Source organism: Salmo trutta, chromosome 22, assembly GCF_901001165.1.
Source record: "Salmo trutta chromosome 22, fSalTru1.1, whole genome shotgun sequence".
NCBI classification, from domain to species: Eukaryota; Metazoa; Chordata; class Actinopteri; order Salmoniformes; family Salmonidae; genus Salmo; species Salmo trutta.
Genome location: NC_042978.1, coordinates 35,773,905 through 35,797,788, shown reverse-complemented (window position 1 = coordinate 35,797,788; position 23,884 = coordinate 35,773,905). Strand labels below are relative to the sequence as shown.

The window sequence follows — 23,884 nt, the reverse complement described above, 5'->3', positions numbered from 1 at the left end:
TCCTGGAAGTGCCTTCTGATGAAGATAATCAAAGGTAAGGGATTATTTACAATAGTATACAAGAGTAGATTTGATATTCGATTGTTCCAAGATGGCGCTGACCTGTAACGGTAGCTTATTTTTTGAGTATCGCATCCCCTTTTATCGCAAAGTGTGATTACCCAGTAAAGTTATTTTTAAATCTGGCATTGCGGGTGCTTTCACGAGATGTTAATCTATAATTCTTAGAATGACAATATTACATTTTAAAAATGTTTTCTAATAGTAATTTAGTAAATTGTAGCGCTGTTTCACCGGATGCATTTGAGGGAAAATAGTTTCTCAACGTCACGCGCCGATGTAAAATGCTGTTTTTATATATAAATATGAACTTTATCGAACAAAAGAATGCATGTATTGTGTAACATGATGTCCTAGGAGTGTCATCTGATGAAGATTGTCAAAGGTTAGTGCTGCATTTAGCTGTTTTTTGGTTATTTGTGATGCTGAATAGACAACAGGTGGAAATTATAGGCAATTAGCAAGACACCCCCAATAAAGGAGTGGTTCTGCAGGTGGGGACCACAAACCACTTCTCAGTTCCTATGCTTCCTGGCTGATGTTTTGGTCACTTTTGAATGCTGGCGGTGCTTTCACTCTAGTGGTAGCATGAGACGGAGTCTACAACCCACACAAGTGGCTCAGGTAATGCAGCTCATCCAGGATGGCACATCAATGCGAGCTGTGGCAAGAAGGTTTGCTGTGTCTGTCAGCGTAGTGTCCAGAGCATGGAGGCGCTACCAGGAGACAGGCCAGTACATCAGGAGACGTGGAGGAGGCCGTAGGAGGGCAACAACCCAGCAGCAGGACCGCTACCTCCGCCTTTGTGCAAGAAGGAGCAGGAGGAGCACTGCCAGAGCCCTGCAAAATGACCTCCAGCAGGCCACAAATGTGCATGTGTCTGCTCAAATGGTCAGAAACAGACTCCATGAGGGTGGTATGAGGGCCCGACGTCCACAGGTGGGGGTTGTGCTTACAGCCCAACACCGTGCAGGACGTTTGGCATTTGCCAGAGAACACCAAGATTGGCAAATTCGCCACTGGCGCCCTGTGCTCTTCACAGATGAAAGCAGGTTCACACTGAGCACATTTGACAGACGTGACAGAGTCTGGAGACGCCGTGGAGAACGTTCTGCTGCCTGCAACATCCTCCAGCATGACCGGTTTGGCGGTGGGTCAGTCATGGTGTGGGGTGGCATTTCTTTGGGGGGCCGCACAGCCCTCCATGTGCTCGCCAGAGGTAGCCTGACTGCCATTAGGTACCGAGATGAGGTCCTCAGACCCCTTGTGAGACCATATGCTGGTGCGGTTGGCCCTGGGTTCCTCCTAATGCAAGACAATGCTAGACCTCGTGTGGCTGGAGTGTGTCAGCAGTTCCTGCAAGAGGAAAGCATTGATGCTATGGACTGGCCCGCCCGTTCCCCAGACCTGAATCCAATTGAGCACATCTGGGACATCATGTCTCGCTCCATCCACCAACGCCACGTTGCACCACAGACTGTCCAGGAGTTGGCGGATGCTAACTCCAGGTCTGGGATGAGATCGCTCAGGAGACCATCCACCACCTCATCAGGAGCATGCCCAGGCATTGTAGGGAGGTCATACAGGCACGTGGAGGCCACACACACTACTGAGCCTCATTTTGACTTGTTTTAACCTCTCTAGGATATTAACCTCTCTAGGGCAGGTGGCACCAAATCGTCCCACCTACGTAACAGCCAGTGGAATCCTGTGGCGCGTTATTCAAATACCTTAGAAATGCTATTACTTCAATTTCTCAAACATATGACTATTTTACACCATTTTAAAGACAAGACTCTCGTTAATCTAACCACACTGTCCGATTTCAAAAAGGCTTAACAACGAAAGCAAAACATTAGATTATGTCAGCAGAGTACCCAGCCAGAAATAATCAGACACCCATTTTTCAAGCTAGCATATAATGTCACAAAAAACAAAACCACAGCTAAATGCAGCACTAACCTTTGATGATCTTCATCAGATGACACCCCTAGGACATTATGTTATACAATACATGCATGTTTTGTTCAATCAAGTTCATATTTATATCAAAAACCAGCTTTTTACATTAGCATGTGACGTTCAGAAGTAGCATACCCCCCACAACCTTCCGGTGAATTTGCTAAATTACTCACGATAAACGTTCACAAAAAACATAACAATTATTTTAAGAATTATAGATACAGAACTCCTTTATGCACTCGCTATGTCTGATTTTAAAATAGCTTTTCGGTGAAAGCACATTTTGCAATATTCTAAGTAGATAGCCCGGCATCACAGGGCTAGCTATTTGGACACCCACCAAGTTTAGCCCTCACCAAAGTCAGATTTACTATAAGAAAAATGTTATTACCTTTGCTGTTCTTCGTCAGAATGCACTCCCAGGACTTCTACTTCAATAACAAATGTTGGTTTGGTTCAAAATAATCTATAGTTATGTTCAAATATCCTCTGTTTTGTTTGTGCGTTCAAGACACTATCCGAAGGGTAAATAAGGGTGACGCGCCCGACGCGTTTCGTGACCAAAAAATTCTAAATATTCCATTACCGTACTTCGAAGCATGTCAACCGCTGTTTAAAATCAATTTTTATGCGATTTTTCTCGTAAAAAAGCGATAATATTCCGACCGGGAATCTGTGTTTTAGTACAAAGAGAGAGAAAATAAAAACATGGGGTCGCCTCGTGCACGCGCCTCAGTCTGATTGTCCTCTGATAGACCACTTACCAAAGGCGCTAATGTTTTTCAGCCAGGGGCTGGAATTACATCATTCAGCTTTTTCCCGGGTTCTGAGAGCCTATGGGAGCCGTAGGAAGTGTCACGTTACAGCAAAGATCCTAAGTTTTCAATAAACAGAGTCAAGAAGCTCAAGGAATGGTCAGAGAGGGCACTTCCTGTACAGAGTCTTCTCAGGTTTTTGCCTGCCATATGAGTTCTGTTATACTCACAGACACCATTCAAACAGTTTTAGAAACTTTAGGGTGTTTTCTATCCAAAGCCAATAATTATATGCATATTCTAGTTTCTGGGTAGTAGTAATAACCAGATTAAATCGGGTATGTTTTTTATCCGGCCGTGTAAATACTGCCCCCTAGCCCTAACAGGTTTTAAGGACATTACATCAAAGTTGGATCAGCCTGTAGTGGGGTTTTCCACTTTAATTTTGAGTGTGACTCCAAATCCAGACCTCCATGGGTTGATAAATTGGATTTCCATTGATTATTTTTGTGTGATTTTGTTGTCAGCACATTCAACTATGTAAAGAAAAAAGTATTTAATAAGATTATTTCATTCATTCAGATCTAGGATGTGTTATTTTATTGTTCCCTTTATTTTTTTGAGCAGTATATATTATATTTTTCAGAACATGAACCATGTGTGTTCTCTTGTTTTGTACTGTTCTGTAGTTCAGAACCAATGATTTGTTTGACACTGGAGTTGCTTACCAAGATGACATTGAATGTTCCTGAGTGGCCTAGTAACAGTTTTGACTTAAATCGTCTTGAAAATCTAGGGCAAGACTTGGAAATGGCTGTCTAGCAATGAACAACAACCAACTTGACAGAGCTTGAAGAATAAAACAATAAACAATGTGCAAATATTGTACAATCCAGGTGTGCAAAGCTCTTAGAGACTTACCCAGAAAGTGATACATTTTTTGGAAATGTCCTTCTACTTTGACATTACAGAGTATTTTGTGTAGATCATTGACCAAAAATTACAATTAAATCCATTTCAATCCGACTTTGTAACACTACAAAATGTGGAAAAAGTCAATGTGAGTGAATAATTTCTAGCGGAACCCAGAATAATCATAGCGGAACCCAGAACCGTTTTTTAATGGTTGTTTATAGAACCTTACGGTTCTGTATAGCACCATACAGGGTCCATTTATAAGCTTATGAGCATGGTTGTTTATAGAACCTTCAAGAAAAGGTTCCATATAGTACCAAAAAGGGTTCCGCTATGGTTACAAGCTAAAGAACCCTTACTTGGAAACATATAGAACCATTTGTATTTAGTGTGTATCGTCAAAAATATTGTAATCAGATTAGATACTTTTGAAAAACTAGATGACCTCTAGATGATTACTTCTTGGATCACTTTTAGAAAGGATGTTTGTGAAAAAATATATTACTACACCTTTCTGTTTTCTCAATGACATTCAATTTAGCATTGATAAAAGACGCAAGTTTAAGTTTGTTCCACCTGAGCGAGTATGACCACAAGTCAGAGACCACTATGGTGACACAGCAAATGTGTTTAATAGATTCTCTTTGTCTTCTTCTAATGCCTGTTAATGGGAAAGTAATCAAAAAGTAACTTAAAGTAATCAGATAGCATTACTGAGTTTGGGTAATCCAAAAGTGAAATTACTGACTGCAATTTTGGACCACTAACTAGTAACTGTAACGGATTACATTTAGAAAGTAACATTCCCAACCCTACACACAAACACTCACACAAGCACACACGCAGGCACACACACAAACATACACACACACACATACATATACACACAATCACAGTTCTTCTGTTCTCTGCGTCTTTGTGTCAGACTCCCACTCGAACAAAGGAGAAAGTCATCCGGCGGGCGCATGTGGCTCAGAGGCTCCCAAATCATTAGCAGTACCCCCTCCTGAGAGTGTGGGTGGACCACTTTAAACTCCACAACCAAAGATGACAGGCGTGGGAGAGAGAGAGGAGAGGGGAAGGGGAGAGAGAGAGAAAGAGAGAAGAGAGAGAAAGAGAGAGGAGAGGAGAGGGCAAAGGGCAGAGAAAAATAAAGAGTAAGAGAGAGGAAAGAGAGAGAAAGAGAGAAGGAGAGGAGAGAGTGAGAGAGGAGAAGGGAAAAGGAAGAGAAAAATAAAGAGAGAGAGAGAGAGAGAGAGAGAGAGAGAGAGAGAGAGAGAGAGAGAAAGAGAGAAGAAGAGAGAAAGAGCGAAAGAGAGGAGAGAGAGAGAAGATGAAGGGAGTCACGAAGCATTCCCCTTCTTTGCCACCCACACACTGAGAAAGAAAGACAGTGAGAAGGCAGATTTTTACTGTGTGTGTGTGTGTGTGTGTGTGTGTGTGTGTGTGTGTGTGTGTGTGTGTGTGTGTGTGTGTGTGTGTGTGTGTGTGTGTGTGTGTGTGTGTGTGTGTGTGCTCTACATACCCTGCGCTCCCTGTCTGTGTTCCTGTAGGAGAGTGTGATGAAGTTGAGGTCGGTGGTCTGTGAGTCTGTCTGACGAGCCTCGATTAGCCGGCCAATGTAGCGGTTAACCCGTGTACCAGGCGGGTGCTGCACGGAGCCCGAGAACGACGTCCGGCTACGCACCTTCTCCGATGCCGTCCGCAACGCACGCCTCTGTCAGGGACACGGGACAGAGGACAATGTGCTAATATTAGGACAGCATCAGAGTCACAAGGACTTGAACCCTAACCACAGCAGAACCTGGAAGTGGCCGTTCAACCTTTATACAAATGTTAATTCCAAGGTTATATGAGTTCTTATACTGTAGGTCCTACAGCTTATATAGTTTGGTCGCAAACAGTTATTGGAATAAATAATGAATCATGGCATACAGGAAACATATAGGAAACATACACTCAGCTGGCCAGTTTATTAGGTATACCCATATAGTACCGGGTCGGACCCCCCTTTGCCCCCAGAACAGCTTGAAGGAAAACATTCCCCACACCATTGACACCAGACAAGATGGGGCCATGGACTTACGACAAATTCTGACTCTGCCATCAGCAGGACGCAACAGGAACCCGGATTCGTCGGACCAGGTGATGTTTTTCCAATCCTCGGTTGTCCAGTGTTGGTGATCACTTGCCCACTGGAGCCACTAATAAACTGGCCACTGAGTGTATACCAACTGTATTGGTAAGAATATCAAACGGTGAGACTGTGAGTGTATCAAACGGTGAGACTGTGAGTGTATCAAACGGCAAACCGTGCCAATACAGCCTCCAAACACCGGCTTCGAGGGCATTATCACTTAATTATCACTATTATACAACCGGTTAACAACATATTCAAATATTTTCATAAAAACAAATATTTTGATTAATTTATTCATACTATTTCATCCTTCAACAAGATATAGTCCCGACACAATTCTAGGGTTGCTACCCAAGCCGACTGGTCATTCATTATATTGGTTCGGTTGCCAGAGACGCGACCCAGTCATTAAGTCGTTCGTTCTAAATGTTCTATTGCCATACTACTGGCTGGCAACGTTCTTATACCTTGCTTGCTAGCAAGCCAACTACGGCTAACTTACAGTCACGTCAAACAGTGCAGCCAGAATAACAACAAATTAGCCGCATTTGCATTTATTTAAGCTGTTTTCTAGTGACATTTATTAACACCCATAACAATGAGCTAATGATGCGCAATATCACCTGGTATAGAAAATGTGCTCTCTCATCGGGACACTGTTGTTCAGAGGAGCTAGCCAACAACACAGCTAACACAACACCAACACAGCTAACACAGCACCAACACAGCTAACACAGCACCAACACAGCTAACACAACATCAACACAGCTAACACAACACCAACACAGCTAACACAACACCAACACAGCTAACGCAACACCAACACAGCTAACATAACAACAACACAGCTAACACAGCACCAACACAGCTAACACAGCACCAACACAGCTAACACAACATCAACACAGCTAACACAACACCAACACAGCTAACACAACACCAACACAGCTAACACAACACCAACACATCTAACACAATCACTTCAAACGGAAGCTGGAAAGACCGCAAACTAGCTGCATTTCGTTTTGTTTGACCTGTTTTCTATTGACATTTCTTTGTATATGTTCTTAAAAATTATGACTTTGACTGGCTGAGAAAAGCTGTCTGCCTGTCTGTCTCGTCCCAACTCCCGACCCCTAAACGTACATTATTATGGAGATCAAATTTAAATATTGAAACAATCTTGCAAATATCAGAGAGACAGACCACAAGTTTTATACAGATCTCCGCTATTGAAAAACAATTGCTAATCTAAAAGAAATGGGAGATAATGTCTAGATGCTTTTTACAGTGGAGATCAAATGTATAAATTGTCTGGCTGGGCTGATGAGACAGTGGATTACACAGTGAGATGGAACAGAGCTTTAGTCGGTGGTAAATTGTGGAATAGACACCGGCTGGTTTTAACCAATCAGCGTCCATGATCAGACCCCACCCGTTGTACAATGTAATATTATTGGGTGTCATAATGCTAGCATTAGCAATGAGTTCTACAATGTAATATTACTGGGTGTCAAAATGCTAGCATTAGCAATGAGTTCTACAATGTAAAACTTTTGGGTGTCATAATGCTGACAATAGCAGTGAGCTCTACAGTGAGTTCTAAAGCTAGACAAAGCCCTGAAAGTTATTAGAGGATTACACAGTTACAGGGCTATTCCTGAGAGAGAAATGATGCCTCCACACACACACCAATCATAACACACTGAGTCATCACTGAGTCACAGTTTTCAACACACACCCACCCTATAATATAGCGGTTTGTTTTGGTGTTAGAGTTAGCAATGATATCTGTTGCCTTGGTTTTAACCAAGTTTCTGTAACTTACACTGTGAATGAGTGTGTTGGCACAGGGAGGCTTATTGGAGTGATACAGATTAGCGTGTGTCTGTGTGTCTGTGTGTCTGTGTGTCTGTCTGTCTGTCTGTCTGTCTGTCTGTCTGTCTGTCTGTCTGTCTGTCTGTCTGTCTGTCTGTCTGTCTGTCTGTCTGTCTGTCTGTCTGTCTGTCTGTCTGTCTGTCTGTCTGTGTGTGTCTGTGTGTGTGTCTACGAATACACACACACACACAACACCCACACACTAACAGCAACACACACACACACACCTTGTCATCGTCGTCGCAGGTCATGACGTTAGAGAAGGGGATCTCCGCCTTGAACATCTTCCTACAGTGCATGAGCTGAACCAGCAGGTAGCACACTGTCTTAAACTTCATCTTCTTGGCTGGCTTGATATCCGACAGGATCAAACCTGGGAAGATCTGAGGAGAGAAAGGAGAGAGAGGGAGAGGGGGAGAGAGGGGGAACAGAGGGAGCAGGCGGAGAGAAAGAGGGTGGGGGAGAGAGAAGGGATGGGGAAGAGAGGGGAAAGGAGAGGGAGTGGGGGAGGGAGAGAGGGGAGAGGGGGAAAGCAGGGGGAAGAGAGAGTTGTTTAAGTACTAGAGAAAGATCGTAGTGTTATGTGATAGAGTCTAATAACTGGTAGTGTTATGTGATAGAGTCTAATAACTGGTAGTGTTATGTGATAGAGTCTAATAACTGGTAGTGTTATGTGATAGAGTCTAATAACTGGTAGTGTTATGTGATAGAGTCTAATAACTGGTAGTGTTATGTGATAGAGTCTATTAACTGGTAGTGTTATGTGATAGAGTCTAATAACTGGTAGTGTTATGTTATAGAGTCTAATAACTGGTAGTGTTATGTGATACAGTCTAATAACTGGTAGTGTTATGTGATAGAGTCTAATAACTGGTAGTGTTATGTGATAGAGTCTATTAACTGGTAGTGTTATGTGATAGAGTCTATTAACTGGTAGTGTTATGTTATAGAGTCTAATAACTGGTAGTGTTATGTGATAGAGTCTAATAACTGGTAGTGTTATGTGATAGAGTCTAATAACTGGTAGTGTTATGTTATAGAGTCTAATAACTGGTAGTGTTATGTGATAGAGTCTAATAACTGGTAGTGTTATGTGATAGAGTCTAATAACTGGTAGTGTTATGTGATAGAGTCTAATAACTGGTAGTGTTATGTGATAGAGTCTAATAACTGGTAGTGTTATGTGATAGAGTTTATTAACTGGTAGTGTTATGTGATAGAGTCTAATAACTGGTAGTGTTATGTGATAGAGTCTAATAACTGGTAGTGTTATGTTATAGAGTCTAATAACTGGTAGTGTTATGTGATAGAGTCTAATAACTGGTAGTGTTATGTGATAGAGTCTATTAACTGGTAGTGTTATGTGATAGAGTCTAATAACTGGTAGTGTTATGTGATAGAGTCTAATAACTGGTAGTGTTATGTGATAGAGTCTATTAACTGGTAGTGTTATGTGATAGAGTCTATTAACTGGTAGTGTTATGTGATAGAGTCTATTAACTGGTAGTGTTATGTGATAGAGTCTAATAACTGGTAGTGTTATGTGATAGAGTCTATTAACTGGTAGTGTTATGTGATAGAGTCTATTAACTGGTAGTGTTATGTGATAGAGTCTATTAACTGGTAGTGTTATGTGATAGAGTCTAATAACTGGTAGTGTTATGTGATAGAGTCTAATAACTGGTAGTGTTATGTGATAGAGTCTATTAACTGGTAGTGTTATGTGATAGAGTCTAATAACTGGTAGTGTTATGTGATAGAGTCTAATAACTGGTAGTGTTATGTGATAGAGTCTAATAACTGGTAGTGTTATGTTATAGAGTCTAATAACTAGTAGTGTTATGTGATAGAGTCTATTAACTGGTAGTGTTATGTTATAGAGTCGAATAACTGGTAGTGTTATGTGATAGAGTCTATTAACTGGTAGTGTTATGTGATAGAGTCTAATAACTGGTAGTGTTATGTGATAGAGTCTATTAACTGGTAGTGTTATGTTATAGAGTCTAATAACTGGTAGTGTTATGTGATAGAGTCTATTAACTGGTAGTGTTATGTGATAGAGTCTATTAACTGGTAGTGTTATGTGATAGAGTCTATTAACTGGTAGTGTTATGTTATAGAGTCTAATAACTGGTAGTGTTATGTGATAGAGTCTATTAACTGGTAGTGTTATGTGATAGAGTCTATTAACTGGTAGTGTTATGTGAGAGGAAGAGAGAGAGATTTAAAATTATCACATCAGGACTATCAGTCCTAACACTTCCTGAGGAAGAAAAGATGAGACAGATCAAATAGTGTGTGTGTATGTGTGTGTGTGTGTCACAATCCTATATTAGCGAGGACTATAACGAATTCACCCACTCCTATGAACGTGTTTGTGTGTGTGTGCCTGTCTGTGTGTGTGCATGCGAGAGAGCATGTGTGTGTGTGTGTGTGTGTGTGTGTGTGTGTGTGTGTGTGTGTGTGTGTGTGTGTGTGTGTGTGTGTGTCTGCCTGCTCTAGATGATACGTTAGACCTCTTGTGGTTATCAAGTGTTTCAGGTACAACAACTAAAAACAGACAATTTAAACTGAGAGCAGTGTGACAGTATGATTCACCTGTATGATCTATGTGTATTATCTACATGTATGATCTATGTTTATTATCCACATGTATGATCCACATGTATGATCTATGTGTATTATCCACATGTATGATCTATGTGTATTATCCACATGTATGATCCATGTTTATTATCCACATGTATGATCCACATGTATGATCTATGTGTATTATCCACATGTATGATCCACATGTATGATATATGTGTATTATCCACATGTATGATCTATGTTTATTATCCACATGTATGATCCACATGTATGATCTATGTGTATTATCCACATGTATGATCCACAGGTATATGTGTATTATCCACATGTATGATCTATGTTTATTATCCACACGTATGATCTATGTTTATTATCCACATGTATGATCTATGTTTATTATCCACATGTATGATCTATGTGTATTATCCACATGTATGATATATGTGTATGATCCACATGTATGATCCACATGTCTGATCCACATGTATGATTCACATGTCTGATCCACATGTATGATCCACATTTATAGAGCATTACTGGGACTAGGAGACACTGACCCACACCTTAATAGGATAAATCACCTCATAGGATAAATCATTCAGTGGAATCATCATGCGTGAACTCCGGAGTTGAATCCTCCGCTGTCTAGAGTAGATTACACAGAATGGTGCAAAGGAAGTTGAAGTTGACTAATCTGGGCAACCAAATCACACATGAGAGGTGACCAGCCACTGCAGTAGGTTCTGGGTGGAGCACAGGAGATGTTGGACTAGTGTAAGTAGCGGGACCAGGATATGGACCCCGGTGCACTATAAAAGGGAATAGGGTGCCATTTTGGATTAAAACAGTATGAGTCACTGTGTACCTTAAGTCTGTTGGAGGGTACAATGTAAGATTGTTGTGGTTGTGTATATACGGTTATTGGACTGTGTGTGTGTGTGTGTGTATGGTTGTGTACCTTTCGCCTGTGGGAGGGTACTATGAAGAAGGTCTCAATGTTGTGTTTCTGTAGGAAGGCGTGTCTATCATGGCCAAAGCCAGGCTCCACCTCATAGTCTCCATTCAAACACTCTAGAGTAGTCCTGGTTATGTGGACCTTACTGAGAGAGGAGGGGGGGGGGGTGAGAAGGAAGGGATATACAGGGAAAGTGGAGAGCGAGAGAGGTAGGGGGAGTAATTATGGATATGTAATTCATTAAGGGAGAATCAGAAACTGTTTTCATCTCTTCCAGGTTTGAGATAGATCATTAATCATTAATTACATTTCAGTTCATCTATTGAGCACACTGTGATTGGAATGAAATGGATCCCTACCCTGCTATCTCTGCTCATTAGTTGGTTCTTGTTTACTTGGCTCCTGAGTGACACAGCGGTCTAAGGCATTGCATCTCAGTGCTTGAGGCGTCACTACAGACACCCTGATTCGAATCCAGGCTGTATCAACCAGCCGTGACTGGGAGTCCCATAAGGCGGCGCCTAATTGGCCCAGCATCGTCCAGGTTTGGCCGGTGTAGGCCGTCATTGTAAATAAGAATTTGTTCTTAACCGACTAGTTAAAAATAAGGTTAAATTAAATTAAATTAAAAATACTTTAATTGCATTGAATTTAAAGCACTCCCCTTTTTGTACACTCAACATTTCACGAGTCTAGGACAAATAAAATGCATTAAAAATAGCTTATGTAGTTTTGTGATTGTATGTTCATAAATAGTAAAAATGCTTTTGAAGTTTCAGTTTTGGAGATACAAGGCTTTCTTTCAATAGCGAGACAATTCTTCCCCAAAAGAGCTTGACAAAACATTCCATGTCATCAATATGTGGCGTTTCCCAAATGACACCTTACTCCCTATATATGGGCTATTCATGGGCTCTGGTCAAAAGTTGTGCACTACTGTATATAGGGAATAGGGAGCCATTTACGGCTCAGCCATAGTTTCCAGTAGTCATACATACCCAGGCAGTCCTCCTGCCTCCATCACATTGGCCAGAGTGACATCATTGGACCAGACATCATACTGCCACTTCCGGAGTCCCAGAACCCCACAGAGTACCCGGCCCGTGTGCAGACCCACACGCATGTTCAGATCCACCTCTGTAGCCTCCACCACAGACCTAGGAAGAGATAGAAGCCTCGTGAAATGTACCGACTCCTTCTAGCCTAAAGCATTGTTGTAGACCGCTTTATATAATCAGAATTTTTAAAAAATCACTTTAAAATCTTAAACTAACAAGTGGTATGCTTTTGCCCTTTACTTTAACAACGGGTACAGGCCTGAGTATGCACTCTTAGAAGTAAAGGTGACTGGAAGAACCTTTGGGGGTTTTTAAAAATTGCCACCCGAGTGGAACCTTTCCAGTTTAAAAGGTTCCTAGAGGAACCCCTCTGAAAGGGTCTTCGAGGAACCCCTCTGAAAAGGGTCTTCGAGGAACCCCTCTGAAAAGGGTCTTCGAGGAACCCCTGTGTAAAAGGCTCTTGGAGGAACCCCTGTGTAAAAGGGTCTTCGAGGAACCCCTGTGTAAAAGCTCAAACCGGGGGAGGGGGGGGGTCACATTTTTTACCTTTTTATATATTGTAGAGGTGACAGTCTATCAGAATATTGGAGGTGTGGCTTCTTTGAGGCGTGGCTTTCAGACAGTTCTCTTTGGACACCCTTTATGTTAAATGTTATTCCTGTTCATCATGCTAAGTTTCTACACCGCAAACGTAAATGTTCCTTTAATATTTATGCATATTACATAGTGATGGGAAACTGTGGCTTCCTGAACCTTTTGGGCCTTTCACGAAATTCTGCTTAAGAATTGTTAATTATTCAGAGCTTTTAACAGAGTGCATATTAGTGACATCTGCTGGTCAGGAATAAATATCAGCATGTTTGATGTTTAACCCTTTCACACGTACCATCACACGGGGTGTGATCGTTCTACAGTGGTCCCTAAAGCGTACGATCACACCCCGTGTGATTAGAACACTCATTTAGAACGGCCAGTTTCGAATGACACAACAATCAGCATTTGAGCTGGCCACACTTTTTTCAGAAACTATTTACACAAACACAGTCCTTCCAAAGTTATCTCCAGAATGTGAGCAGTTTATTTTTGGATGCAATGTTCAGATATTCACAGAAGTAAATATAGCACAACACAATCATCCTAACCGGAAAAATGTAGGCTACATTTGTCCTAGCGCTAACTGAGGAAAGATTGACCCAACACAAGCAGTCATATTTTCTAACTCTCGGCTGACGTAAACTACAATATGAATTAGCTAATAGCAATTACTATGTATAATTAATCACATCACGGGTGAGCTCACCATTGATCGAAATAATTAGGTAAAACACTTTCTAGAAATCGAAAGTTATCCGACGATTAGTTTCAGCGCACAGCCATGCATTTTTTCCTCAGAAACCGAAGATAATAAGAGAAGACAAGATGAGTTTGGTCTGTTTGTTTGCATGTTGAAGGGGTGTGTCATCTACTGTCTTTCACATCCCACCATTCATTTCCGGAAGTCCTCAAAAAATGAGTTAACTCTTACTCACCTCATTTTGTTATAACATCTTTGGTCAAACAGACGATTACGTGAAACCCAGAATTCATTGTATGTCAACAAACATGGCTCCATACACATAGCTGGAATTAGCTTAGCTCATCATAATCAGTACAACCTTCAAAACATTATTTTACACACATACTATGCGCCCATTACAATTTATGCAAAAATCGGAACGCATGATTTATCACGAGTAATTGAAAAACGTGAATAAAATACTAAATATATCAATAATACCACACAAAACATTTTATGATAGTCATTTATTGATACAAATGGCGCGTGCAGGCAGTCAATCACGGTAACCTCTCACTCCCACTCTGAGCCATTCAGTGTTGTTGTTTATGTAACAATCACATTCTGGAATGGAGAGAACATTCGAACATCACGTGCATAATAAAACTCACGCTGGGGCGACCGTTAGAGATATTTGGAACTCACGAGTGAAAGGGTTAAATAGACTTGTTTTCCCATTGCATCCATCAAAACTTTGTGGCGCAATGGACAGATGTGTGCGTTGGTACACTCGTTTTAGTTGTGGGGTTCCAGATTCTGTGATATTATTTAGGACGCTGAAGACAGAAGATTATCATAGGCTACAATAAATAAAAGTATTTGAACAACAATGGGAAGATCATTTTTCAACCATAGCCAGGATTTGATCTTATGCCTATGCTGGTGTCTGATCCCATATCCCCATCCCTACCTGCTGAACTACCGTTCAGGTACTATAAACTCAAACAAATCTAAGTAAATTGGTAAATAAGCTGTCCAGTAGAGGTTGGTGTTTGAAAGCAATTTTGCATTGAAGAAAGCAACTTTGCATTGAAGAAAGCAACTTTGCATTGAAGAAAGCACCCTTGCCGGGGCGAAATCAGCGGGATCTTGCATTTTGCAACACACGGTTCGAAAATGCATGTGATCGAACGAAGCTTCAGAAGTCATCGATCATGTGTAACGTTACTTTGAAGCTATCTGTCTATGCTTTGAAGAAAGCAACCTAGTTAAAAAAAAAATTTTAAATTTACAAAAGATGGAGGCTCTGTCATCTTTGTGTATGTTGGTGACAGGGAAGTCAGGCGCATGAGAAACCAAATTTGTTATTCTGGAGTATTTAATTTTAAAAACAACCTCCACAACCAAAGTACAAAATAACATGGGTAACATAATACCTGATCGCACACCGTTACAAAACACACGTAACATAACATAACAAAAACAATCACCGACAATGACATGAGGGGAAACAGAGGGTTAAATACACAACATGTAATTGATGGGATTGGAAACAGGTGTGTAGGAAAACAAGACAAGACCAATGGAAAATGAGAAACTGATCAATGATGGCTAGAAGGCCGGTGACGTCAACCGCCGAACACCACTCGAGCAAGGAGGGGCATCGACTTCGGCAGAAGTCGTGACTGTACCCCCCCTGACGCGCGGCTCCAGCTGCGCGTTGACACCGGCCTCGGGGACGACCCGGAGGACGAGGTGCAGGGCGATCCGGATGGACACGATGGAACTCTCAAAGCAGGGAAGGATCTAACACATCCTCCACCGGAACCCAGCATCTCTCCTCCGGACCGTACCCCTTCCAGTCCACAAGGTACTGAAGACCCCTCGCCCGACGTCTCGAATCCAGGATGGATCGAACGGAGTACGCCGGGGCCCCCTCAATGTCCAGAGGGGGCGAAGGAACCTCCTGCACCTCAGCCTCCTGGAGTGGGCCAGCCACCACCAGCCTGAGGAGAGACCCATGGAACGAGGGGTTAATGCGGTAATAGGAGGGGAGCTTTAAACTATAACATACCTCGTTCACTCTCCTCAGGACTTTAAACGGCCCCAAAAACCGCGGACTCAGCTTCCGGCAGGGCAGGTGGAGGGGCAGGTTTCTGGTCGAGAGCCAGACCCGGTCTCACTGCGTCGACGGTCTGCGGCAATTTTCTGCCGCCGCATGGCGCGCTGAAGGCGGACATGAGCAGCGTCCCAGGTTTCTTCCGCGCGCCGGAACCAGTCGTCCACCGCAGGAGCCTCGGTCTGACTCTGATGCCAAGGGGCCAGAACCGGCTGATACCCCAACACACGCAGAAAGGGAAAGAGGTTAGTGGAGGAGTGGTGGAGCGAGTTCTGAGCCATCTCTGCCCAGCTTAAAAACTACGCCCACTTCCCAGGCCGGTCCTGGCAATAAGACCTCAGAAACCTAGCCACATCCTGTTTAACTCTCTCCACCTGTCCGTTACTCTCAGGGTGAAAACCCGAGGTAAGACTGACGGAGACCCCCAGACGTTCCATGAACGCCTTCCAGACCCTAGAAGTGAACTGGGGACCCCGATCAGACACTATATCCTCAGGCACCCCATAGTGCTGAAAGACGTGTGTAAACAGAGCCTTCGCCGTTTGTAGGGCCATAGGGAGACCGGGCAAAGGGAGGAGACAACAGGACTTAGAAAAACGATCCACAATGACCAGGATCGTGGTGTTACCTTGTGAAGGTGGAAGATCGGTTATGAAATCCACCGACAAGTGCGACCACAGCCGTTGTGGAACGGGTAACTTACCTCTGGGTAGGTGTCTAGGAGCCTTGCACTGGACGCACACTGAGCAGGAGGAAACATAAACCCTCACGTCCTTAGCTAAGGTGGGCCACCAGTACCTCCCACTAAGACAGCGCATCGTCCACCCAATCCCAGGATGACCAGAGGAGGGTGACGTGTGAGCCCAGTAGATCAATCGGTCGCGGACAGCAGACAGAACATACAGACGCCCAGATGGACACTGAGGGGGAGCGGGCTCTGCACGTGACGCCCGTTCAATGTCCGCGTCCAGCTCCCATACTACCGGTGCCACCAAACACGAGGCTGGGATTATGGGAGTGGGATCCATGGACCGCTCCTCTGTGCCATACAGCCGGGACAGTGCATCTGCCTTAACCTGTTAGGGTATAGGGGGCAGTATTTTCACGGCTGGATAAAAAAATGTACCCGATTTAATCTGGTTACTAATCCTACCCAGTAACTACAATATGCATATACTTATTATATATGGATAGAAAACACCCTAAAGTTTCAAAAACTGTTTGAATGGTGTCTGTGAGTATAACAGAACTCATTTGGCAGGCAAAACCCTGAGACAGATTCTGACAGGAAGTGGATACCTGATGTGTTGAATTGACTTTAAGCCTATACCATTGAAAAACAAAGGGGGTGAGGAATGTTTTGGCACTTCCTATTGCTTCCACAAGATGTCCCCAGCCTTTACAAAGTGTTTTGAGTCTTCTACAGTGAGATCTGACTGAAGAAGAGCCTTGGAACGGTGATGGCCCATTAACACCTTGCGTGCGAGTTGATGGTGGGTACTCTCATTCCGAAACGTTTTAAAAGAGAACCCAATGGTCCGCCTTGAATTTTATTCATGTTCTGGTTAAAAAAGGCCCTAATGATTTATGCGATACAACGTTTGACATGTTTGAACGAACGTAAATATATTTTTTCCGTTCATGAAGTGAAGTCCGGCTGGCTTAGATCATGTGCTAACAACACGGAGGTTTTTGGACATAAATGATGAGCTTTTTTGAACAAAACTACATTCGTTATGGACCTGGGATTCTTTGGAAGTGACATCTGATGAAGAGAATCAAAGGTAATGGATTATTTACATAGTATTTTCGATTTTAGATCTCTCCAACATGGCGGTTAGTCTGTATCGCAATGCGTATTTTTCTGGGCGCAGTGCTCAGATTATTGCAAAGTGTGATTTCCCAGTAAGGTTAATTTTAAATCTGGCAAGTCCATTGCATTCAAGAGATGTAAATCTATAATTCTTTGAATGACAATATAATATTTTACCAATGTTTTCTAATATTAATTAATTATTTTGTTGTCATGACTTGACTGCCGGTATTGGAGGGAAACGATTTCCTGAACATCAACGCCATAGTAAAACGCTGTTTTTAGATATAAATATGAACTTGATAGAACTAAAAATGCATGCATTGTCTAACATAATGTCCTAGGAGTGTCATCTGATGGAGATTGTAAAAGGTTAGTGCATAATTTTAGCTGATTTTATGGTTTTGGTGACGCCTGTCTTTGAATCGACAATGCATTATACACAGCTATTATCAACGTACTCTCCTAACATAACCTAACTTTATGCTTTCCCCGTAAAACCTTTTTGAAATCTGACAACGTGGTTAGATTAAGAAGATGTTTATCTTTCAAAGGCTGTAAGTTAGTTGTATGTTTGAGAAATTTGAATTTTGACATTTATTTGGTTTCAAATTTGCCGCTCTTGAAATGCACCTGCTGTTGATAGGGTGCGCCACGGGTGGCACGCTAACGTCCCACATAGCCCCAATAAGTTAACGTTCTGGGAACCTGTTCTGTAAGAGAGGGTAAACACAAAACAGGTGAAAAACATGGCCCACCTTGCCTGGCAAGGATTCAGTCTCCTCGCCTCCCAGATGTACTCCAGATTGCGGTGGTCAGTCCAGATGAGAAAAGGGTGTTTAGCCCCCTCAAGCCAATGTCTCCACACCTTCAAAGCCTTGACGACAGCCAACAACTCCCGATCCCCCACATCATAGTTTCGCTCCGCCGGGCTGAGCTTCTTAGAAAAGAAGGCACAGGGGCGGAGCTTAGATGGCGTGCCCGAGCGCTGAGAGAGCACAGCTCCTATCCCAGCCTCAGACGCGTCCACCTCCACTATGAATTGCAAAGACGGATCCGGATGAACCAACACAGGAACCGAGGTAAACAGAGCCTTCAGTTTCCTAAAAGCCCTGTTCGCCCCAGCCGACCACTGCAAACGCACCGGACCCCCCTTCAATAGTGAGGTAATGGGAGCCGCTACCTGACCAAAACCCCGGATAAACCTCCGGTAGTAATTGGCAAACCCTAAAAATCGCTGCACCTCCTTTACCGTGGTTGGAGTCAGCCAATTACGCACAGCTGCAATGCGGTCACTCTCCATCTCCACTCCTGACGTAGATATGCGATACCCTAAGAAGGAGACGGACTGTTGAAGGAACAGACATTTCTCAGCCTTGACATACAGGTCATGCTCCAACAGGCGACCAAGTACTCTGCGCAACAGGGACACATGCTCAGAGCGTGTAGCGGAGTATATCAGAATGTCATCGATATACACCACTACACCCTGCCCGTGCAGGTCCCTGAAAATCTCGTCTACAAAAGATTGGAAGACTGATGGATCATTCTTCAAACCGTACGGCATGACGAGGTACTCATAGTGCCCTGAGGTGGTACTAAATGCTGTCTTCCACTCATCCCCCTCTCGGATACGCACCAGATTGTACGCACTCCTGAGATCCAGTTTAGTGAAGAAGCACGCCCCGTGCATTAACTCAATCGCCATGGTGATCAGAGCTAGTGGGTAACTGTATCCCACCGTGATTTTATTTAGACCTCGATAATCAATGCACGGACGTAGACCTCCATCCTTCTTCTTTACAAAAAAGAAACTTGAGGAGACGGGTAAAATGGAGGACCTAATGTACCCCTAATGCAGGGATTTGGAGATATATGTCTCCATAGCCACCTTCTCCGCTTGCGACAGGGGATACACGTGACTCTTGGGAAGTGCAGCGTCTATGATGAGATTTATCGCACAATCCCCCTGTCGATTGGGTGGTAATTGAGTCGCCTTCCTTTTACAGAAGGCGAGAGCCAAATCGGCATATTCAGGGGGAATGCGCACGGTGGAGACCTGGTCTGGAATTTCAACCGTAGTAGCACCAACGGAAACCCCTACACACCTACCTGAGCACTCTCGCGACCACCCCGTGAGAGCCCTCTGTGGCCAAGAAAAAGTTGGGTTATGACTAGTTAACCAAGGTAGACCCAGCACCACGGGATACGCAGGAGTGTCAAGTGTCAATAAGGAAAATACATTTTTTTTCCTTGTGACCCCCCTGCGTCACCATACTCAAAGGAGCTGTGGCCTCCTTGATCAACGCTGACCCTAATGGTCGACTATCTAAGGTGTGAACGGGGAATGGAACATCCACGAGTGCAATGGGGATCCCTAAATACGAGCAAGAGCTTGATCAATTAAATTCCCAGCCGCGCCTGAATCTACTAGCGCCTTATGCTGGGAACGCGGGGGAAAAAAAATCTGGAAAAGTAACAGACACAAATATATGTGCAACAGAGGGCTCTGGATGAGAATGGTGCCTACTCACCTGGGGTGGCGCCAGAGCGCCCTGCCCGTTACCTCGATTCCCAGAGGAACCCACCCGGCACCGACCAGCAGTGTGACCTCTGCGGCCACCAATGGTGCAAGAGCGGGAACCCCCTCCAGTCTCCCTGTGCACCCTCCCTCCCAGTTCCATGGGAATAAGAGAGGGGGTACAGGAGGATGGAACCACCAGACCCCGATCTGGACGTCCGCGAGCAGCCAGCAGGTTATCCAGCCAGATGGACAGATCTACCAGCTGGTCAAAGGTGAGGGTGGTGTCTCTGCAGGCCAGCTCCCGACGGACGTCCTCACGCAGACTGCAGCGGTAATGATCAATCAGGGCCCTGTGATTCCATCCCGTACCAACTGCCAGGGTTCTGAACTCCAGGGCAAAATCCTGGATGCTCCTCGTCTCCTGCCTCAGATGGTAGATGGCGCTCACCCACCACTCTGCCCTCGGGTGGGTGGTCGAAAACTGCCCAAAAACGGCGGGTGAATTCCTCATAATGGTCCAATGCCGCATCTCCTTCTCTACAAACAGCGCTGGCCCATTCCAGGGCTCTCCCGGTGATGCACGAGACGAGGGCGAAACTCTTCTCACGGTCAGTGGGAACTAGGTGAACCGTGGCCAGAATAAGTTCTACTTGGATTAAGAAACCCCGGCAGTTGTCAGCACTCCCGTCATAACCCTGAGGCAAGGCTAGACTGATGCCACTGGGTTCCGGTTGGCACGGGGCGCTTCGTATTGACCCCGGTTGGGCTGGTGGAGGCGCTGGATGAATTCCCAGTCTCTCCCAGCGGTCCAGATTCTGGACAACGCGATACATGGCGGCGCATAGATGGTGTAGCTTCTCCGCATTCTTCTGGATGCGCTCCTCCACCTCTCTGACCGGGGTATCTTCTCCTGTTGACTTCAATATACGGGTCGGTGATTCTGTCATCTTCGTGTATGTTGGTGGCAGGGAAGTCAGGCGCAGGAGAAACCAAATTGGTTATTCTGGAGTATTTCATTTTAAAAACAAACTCCACAGCCAAAGTACAAAATAATATGGGTAACATAATACCTGATCGCACACCGTTACAAAACACACATAACATAACAAAATCAATCACCGACAATGACATGAGGGAAACAAAGGGTTAAATACACAACATGTAATTGATGGGATTGGAAACAGGTGTGTAGGAAAACAAGACAAGACCAAGGGAAAATGAGAAACTGATCAATGATGGCTAGAAGGCCGGTGATATCGACCGCCGAACACCACTCAAGCAAGGAGGGGCATCGACTTCGGCAGAAGTCGTGACAGGCTCCATTGAATGATTTAGGATGTTAAAAAAACTGAACAGCCTATGCTTATCGAAATTCATCATTTAAAAGTTGGAAATACAATGTAGCCAGTGTATCAAAGAAAGCATTTTTTTTGAGAGACTCACTCGCCACTGCTCTACAGGCTGAGCCATCTGTCAGGTGAAAAATACAGAAGAATATCTTGACTAAGTCTGTAACTCATGTCCGGCAGCAGAGGTCGATGTTTTGGAAACCACAGTGGGATCCACTGAGGGATCAAACAAAGCTCTGTACGTCATTTATCACCTGGTAACTACTTGTCAAACTTTTATTTGGGTTTGAATTGAACTTTTTTAACTCACTTTTACATATTAACAAAATGTGATAATTATCAAGAGCAACTACCAGAGTTGTTCACATTTACAATCACTGTATGAGACATAAAAAACTGTGCTAAGATTTCAGAATAGATTCCTCTGCTAAGAAGGTGAAATATCTAGATAAAAACAAAAAGCTTCCAGCAGGGGGACGGTATTCTTACTTCCAAGTTCCGACATTTGACAGATATGTAGTATGACATTCGAAGCTTTTAACATCATCATCACATGGTATTGTTTCTTCGATACAAGCATCGTTACGTTGTGTTGAATCCAGGCCCCCAGGGTCACAAGCTCTGCTGGTCGGCTACTGCGTAGCAACCTAGCAGTGCCAAAAGCCCTGATCTGCCCTAGAAAGCCTATCTAAATTATGATCGCCAGAACGGCCAAACACATTTTTTTTAGATGATCGTTTTGGACTCTAAAATGTGTTTATTATGCTAAATTTTGATCCCCATGTGGAATCACTTTTAAGTTCACTACAAATCGAGACATTTCATTAAATAGTGATCCATTCTGACTATTACTTTTGTCATCACACAGCACTACGTGCTAACACAGACCAATGACGGGCCGGCAGGCTACGAAGAGGCTCCTGGCTGACTCTCTCAGGCAGGATGAAAATGAATACATTGACCATGATCCTTTGCTAGTTACAGCTATATTCATGATCCTTGGCGCTTCAAATCAAAATACTTCCGGCTTCATGCGCCATAAGGAGTTTTCCATTGGAATACATGGATGACGTCAGCGCTATCACTATCAACTGGTTTTCATGTATATGGTTGAATCAGTAGTGCTTTGAAAACTGCATCGGAGCATCAGTCCTCCGGTATGAATCGTCCCATCACTACATATTCTAATATAATAATAATATTAACATTGCTAATTACATACATTAATAAAATGGTAACTATTACAACTTTGGGATTTACATGGACTCTTGAGGAATTTCTACACCTCTGTAAGCATCATTGAAGTTACAAAACTGTCAGTGTTCAACATTAACATGTGATGACAATACACCAGTCCCAAAAACGAGAACCAAGCTTCTAAAAAGGTAATTTCAGCGCCCTAGTCTTGGAATTCCCGCCAAGCCAACCAAAAAGTCCAGGACCTGGTGTCCCTGGAGGAGTTCAAAGGACAAATAGATTAACAGAAATGCAATTATTTCTAACTACTAGCTTGCATTGCCTTATGTAAGGAAATACACACACATATCCACTGTTTGTTTGCTATTACATTTGTGTTGTTGTCTTCTGTCTGTGTTGTCCATTTTGCCTTAAATTGTTTTTTTTGTTTTTTTTCCCCAGCCACCGCCCCCACCGGAAGCCTTTTGCCGCTAACCAGGCCTAGCCTGGTTAAATAAATAACAATAAAAAACAGAACAAATGAACAGGAATGTCATTTACTCTAACGGGTGGCCAAAAAAGGTAAATCTGTAAGCCATGGCCCTAATCTGCAGCCTGAGGTTCCCCCAGGAACCCTTTGCAACATTGAAATGTTAAAGGTTCCTCCAAGAACCCCTCAACTAACCAAAGGTGCAAATATGAAAAATTGGCCAATGGCAATGGTTCCTTGAGGAACTCCAGTTGTTCCTTGAGGATCTCAGGGGTTCCTCAAGTCACCACTAATTCTAAGAGTGGATCACTGCTACTCCAAGGCCCTCCCCCGCCCTCCTTTCAGCAAATCTGACCACGACTCCCTTTTGTGTGTATAGGAGATGTTGTACCTACTGTGACTATTAAAACCTACCCTAACCAGAAACCGTGAGCAGATGGCGGCATTCACGCAAAATTGAAAGTGCGAACCACCTCATTTAACCATGAAAAGGTGACTGGGATTATGGCCGAATACCAGCAGTGTGGTTATTCCCTCCGCAAGGCAATCAAAGAAGTGAAATGTCAGTACAGAGACAAAGTGGAGTCATAATTCAACAGCTCAGACACGAGACGTATGTGACAGGGTCTACAGACAATCACGGACCACAAAAGGAAAACCAGCCACGTCACGGACACTGACGTCATGTTTCCAGTCAAACTAAACACCATCTTTGCCCGCTTTGAAGATAATACAGTGCCACCGACGTGGCCCGCTACCAAGGACTGTGGGCTCTCCTTCCCCGTGACCAACGTGAGTAAGACATTCAAACGTGTTAACCCT

General features: G+C 43.6%; 1 protein-coding gene across 2 annotated transcripts in view; it reads right to left on the bottom strand.

Moving 5' to 3' along the window:
- LOC115158652 (adenylate cyclase type 1-like) overlaps positions 1 to 23,884 on the bottom strand; it is a 114,988-nt gene that overhangs the window by 28,377 nt on the left and 62,727 nt on the right. For both annotated transcript variants that reach the window (XM_029707839.1, XM_029707840.1), the window contains exons 6-9: positions 12,256 to 12,414; positions 11,261 to 11,402; positions 7,938 to 8,093; positions 5,218 to 5,409 (exon numbers count right to left, since the gene is read on the bottom strand). In XM_029707839.1, coding sequence (XP_029563699.1) covers positions 5,218 to 5,409; positions 7,938 to 8,093; positions 11,261 to 11,402; positions 12,256 to 12,414 — 649 coding nt within the window. The remainder of the gene's footprint in view (positions 1 to 5,217; positions 5,410 to 7,937; positions 8,094 to 11,260; positions 11,403 to 12,255; positions 12,415 to 23,884) is intronic.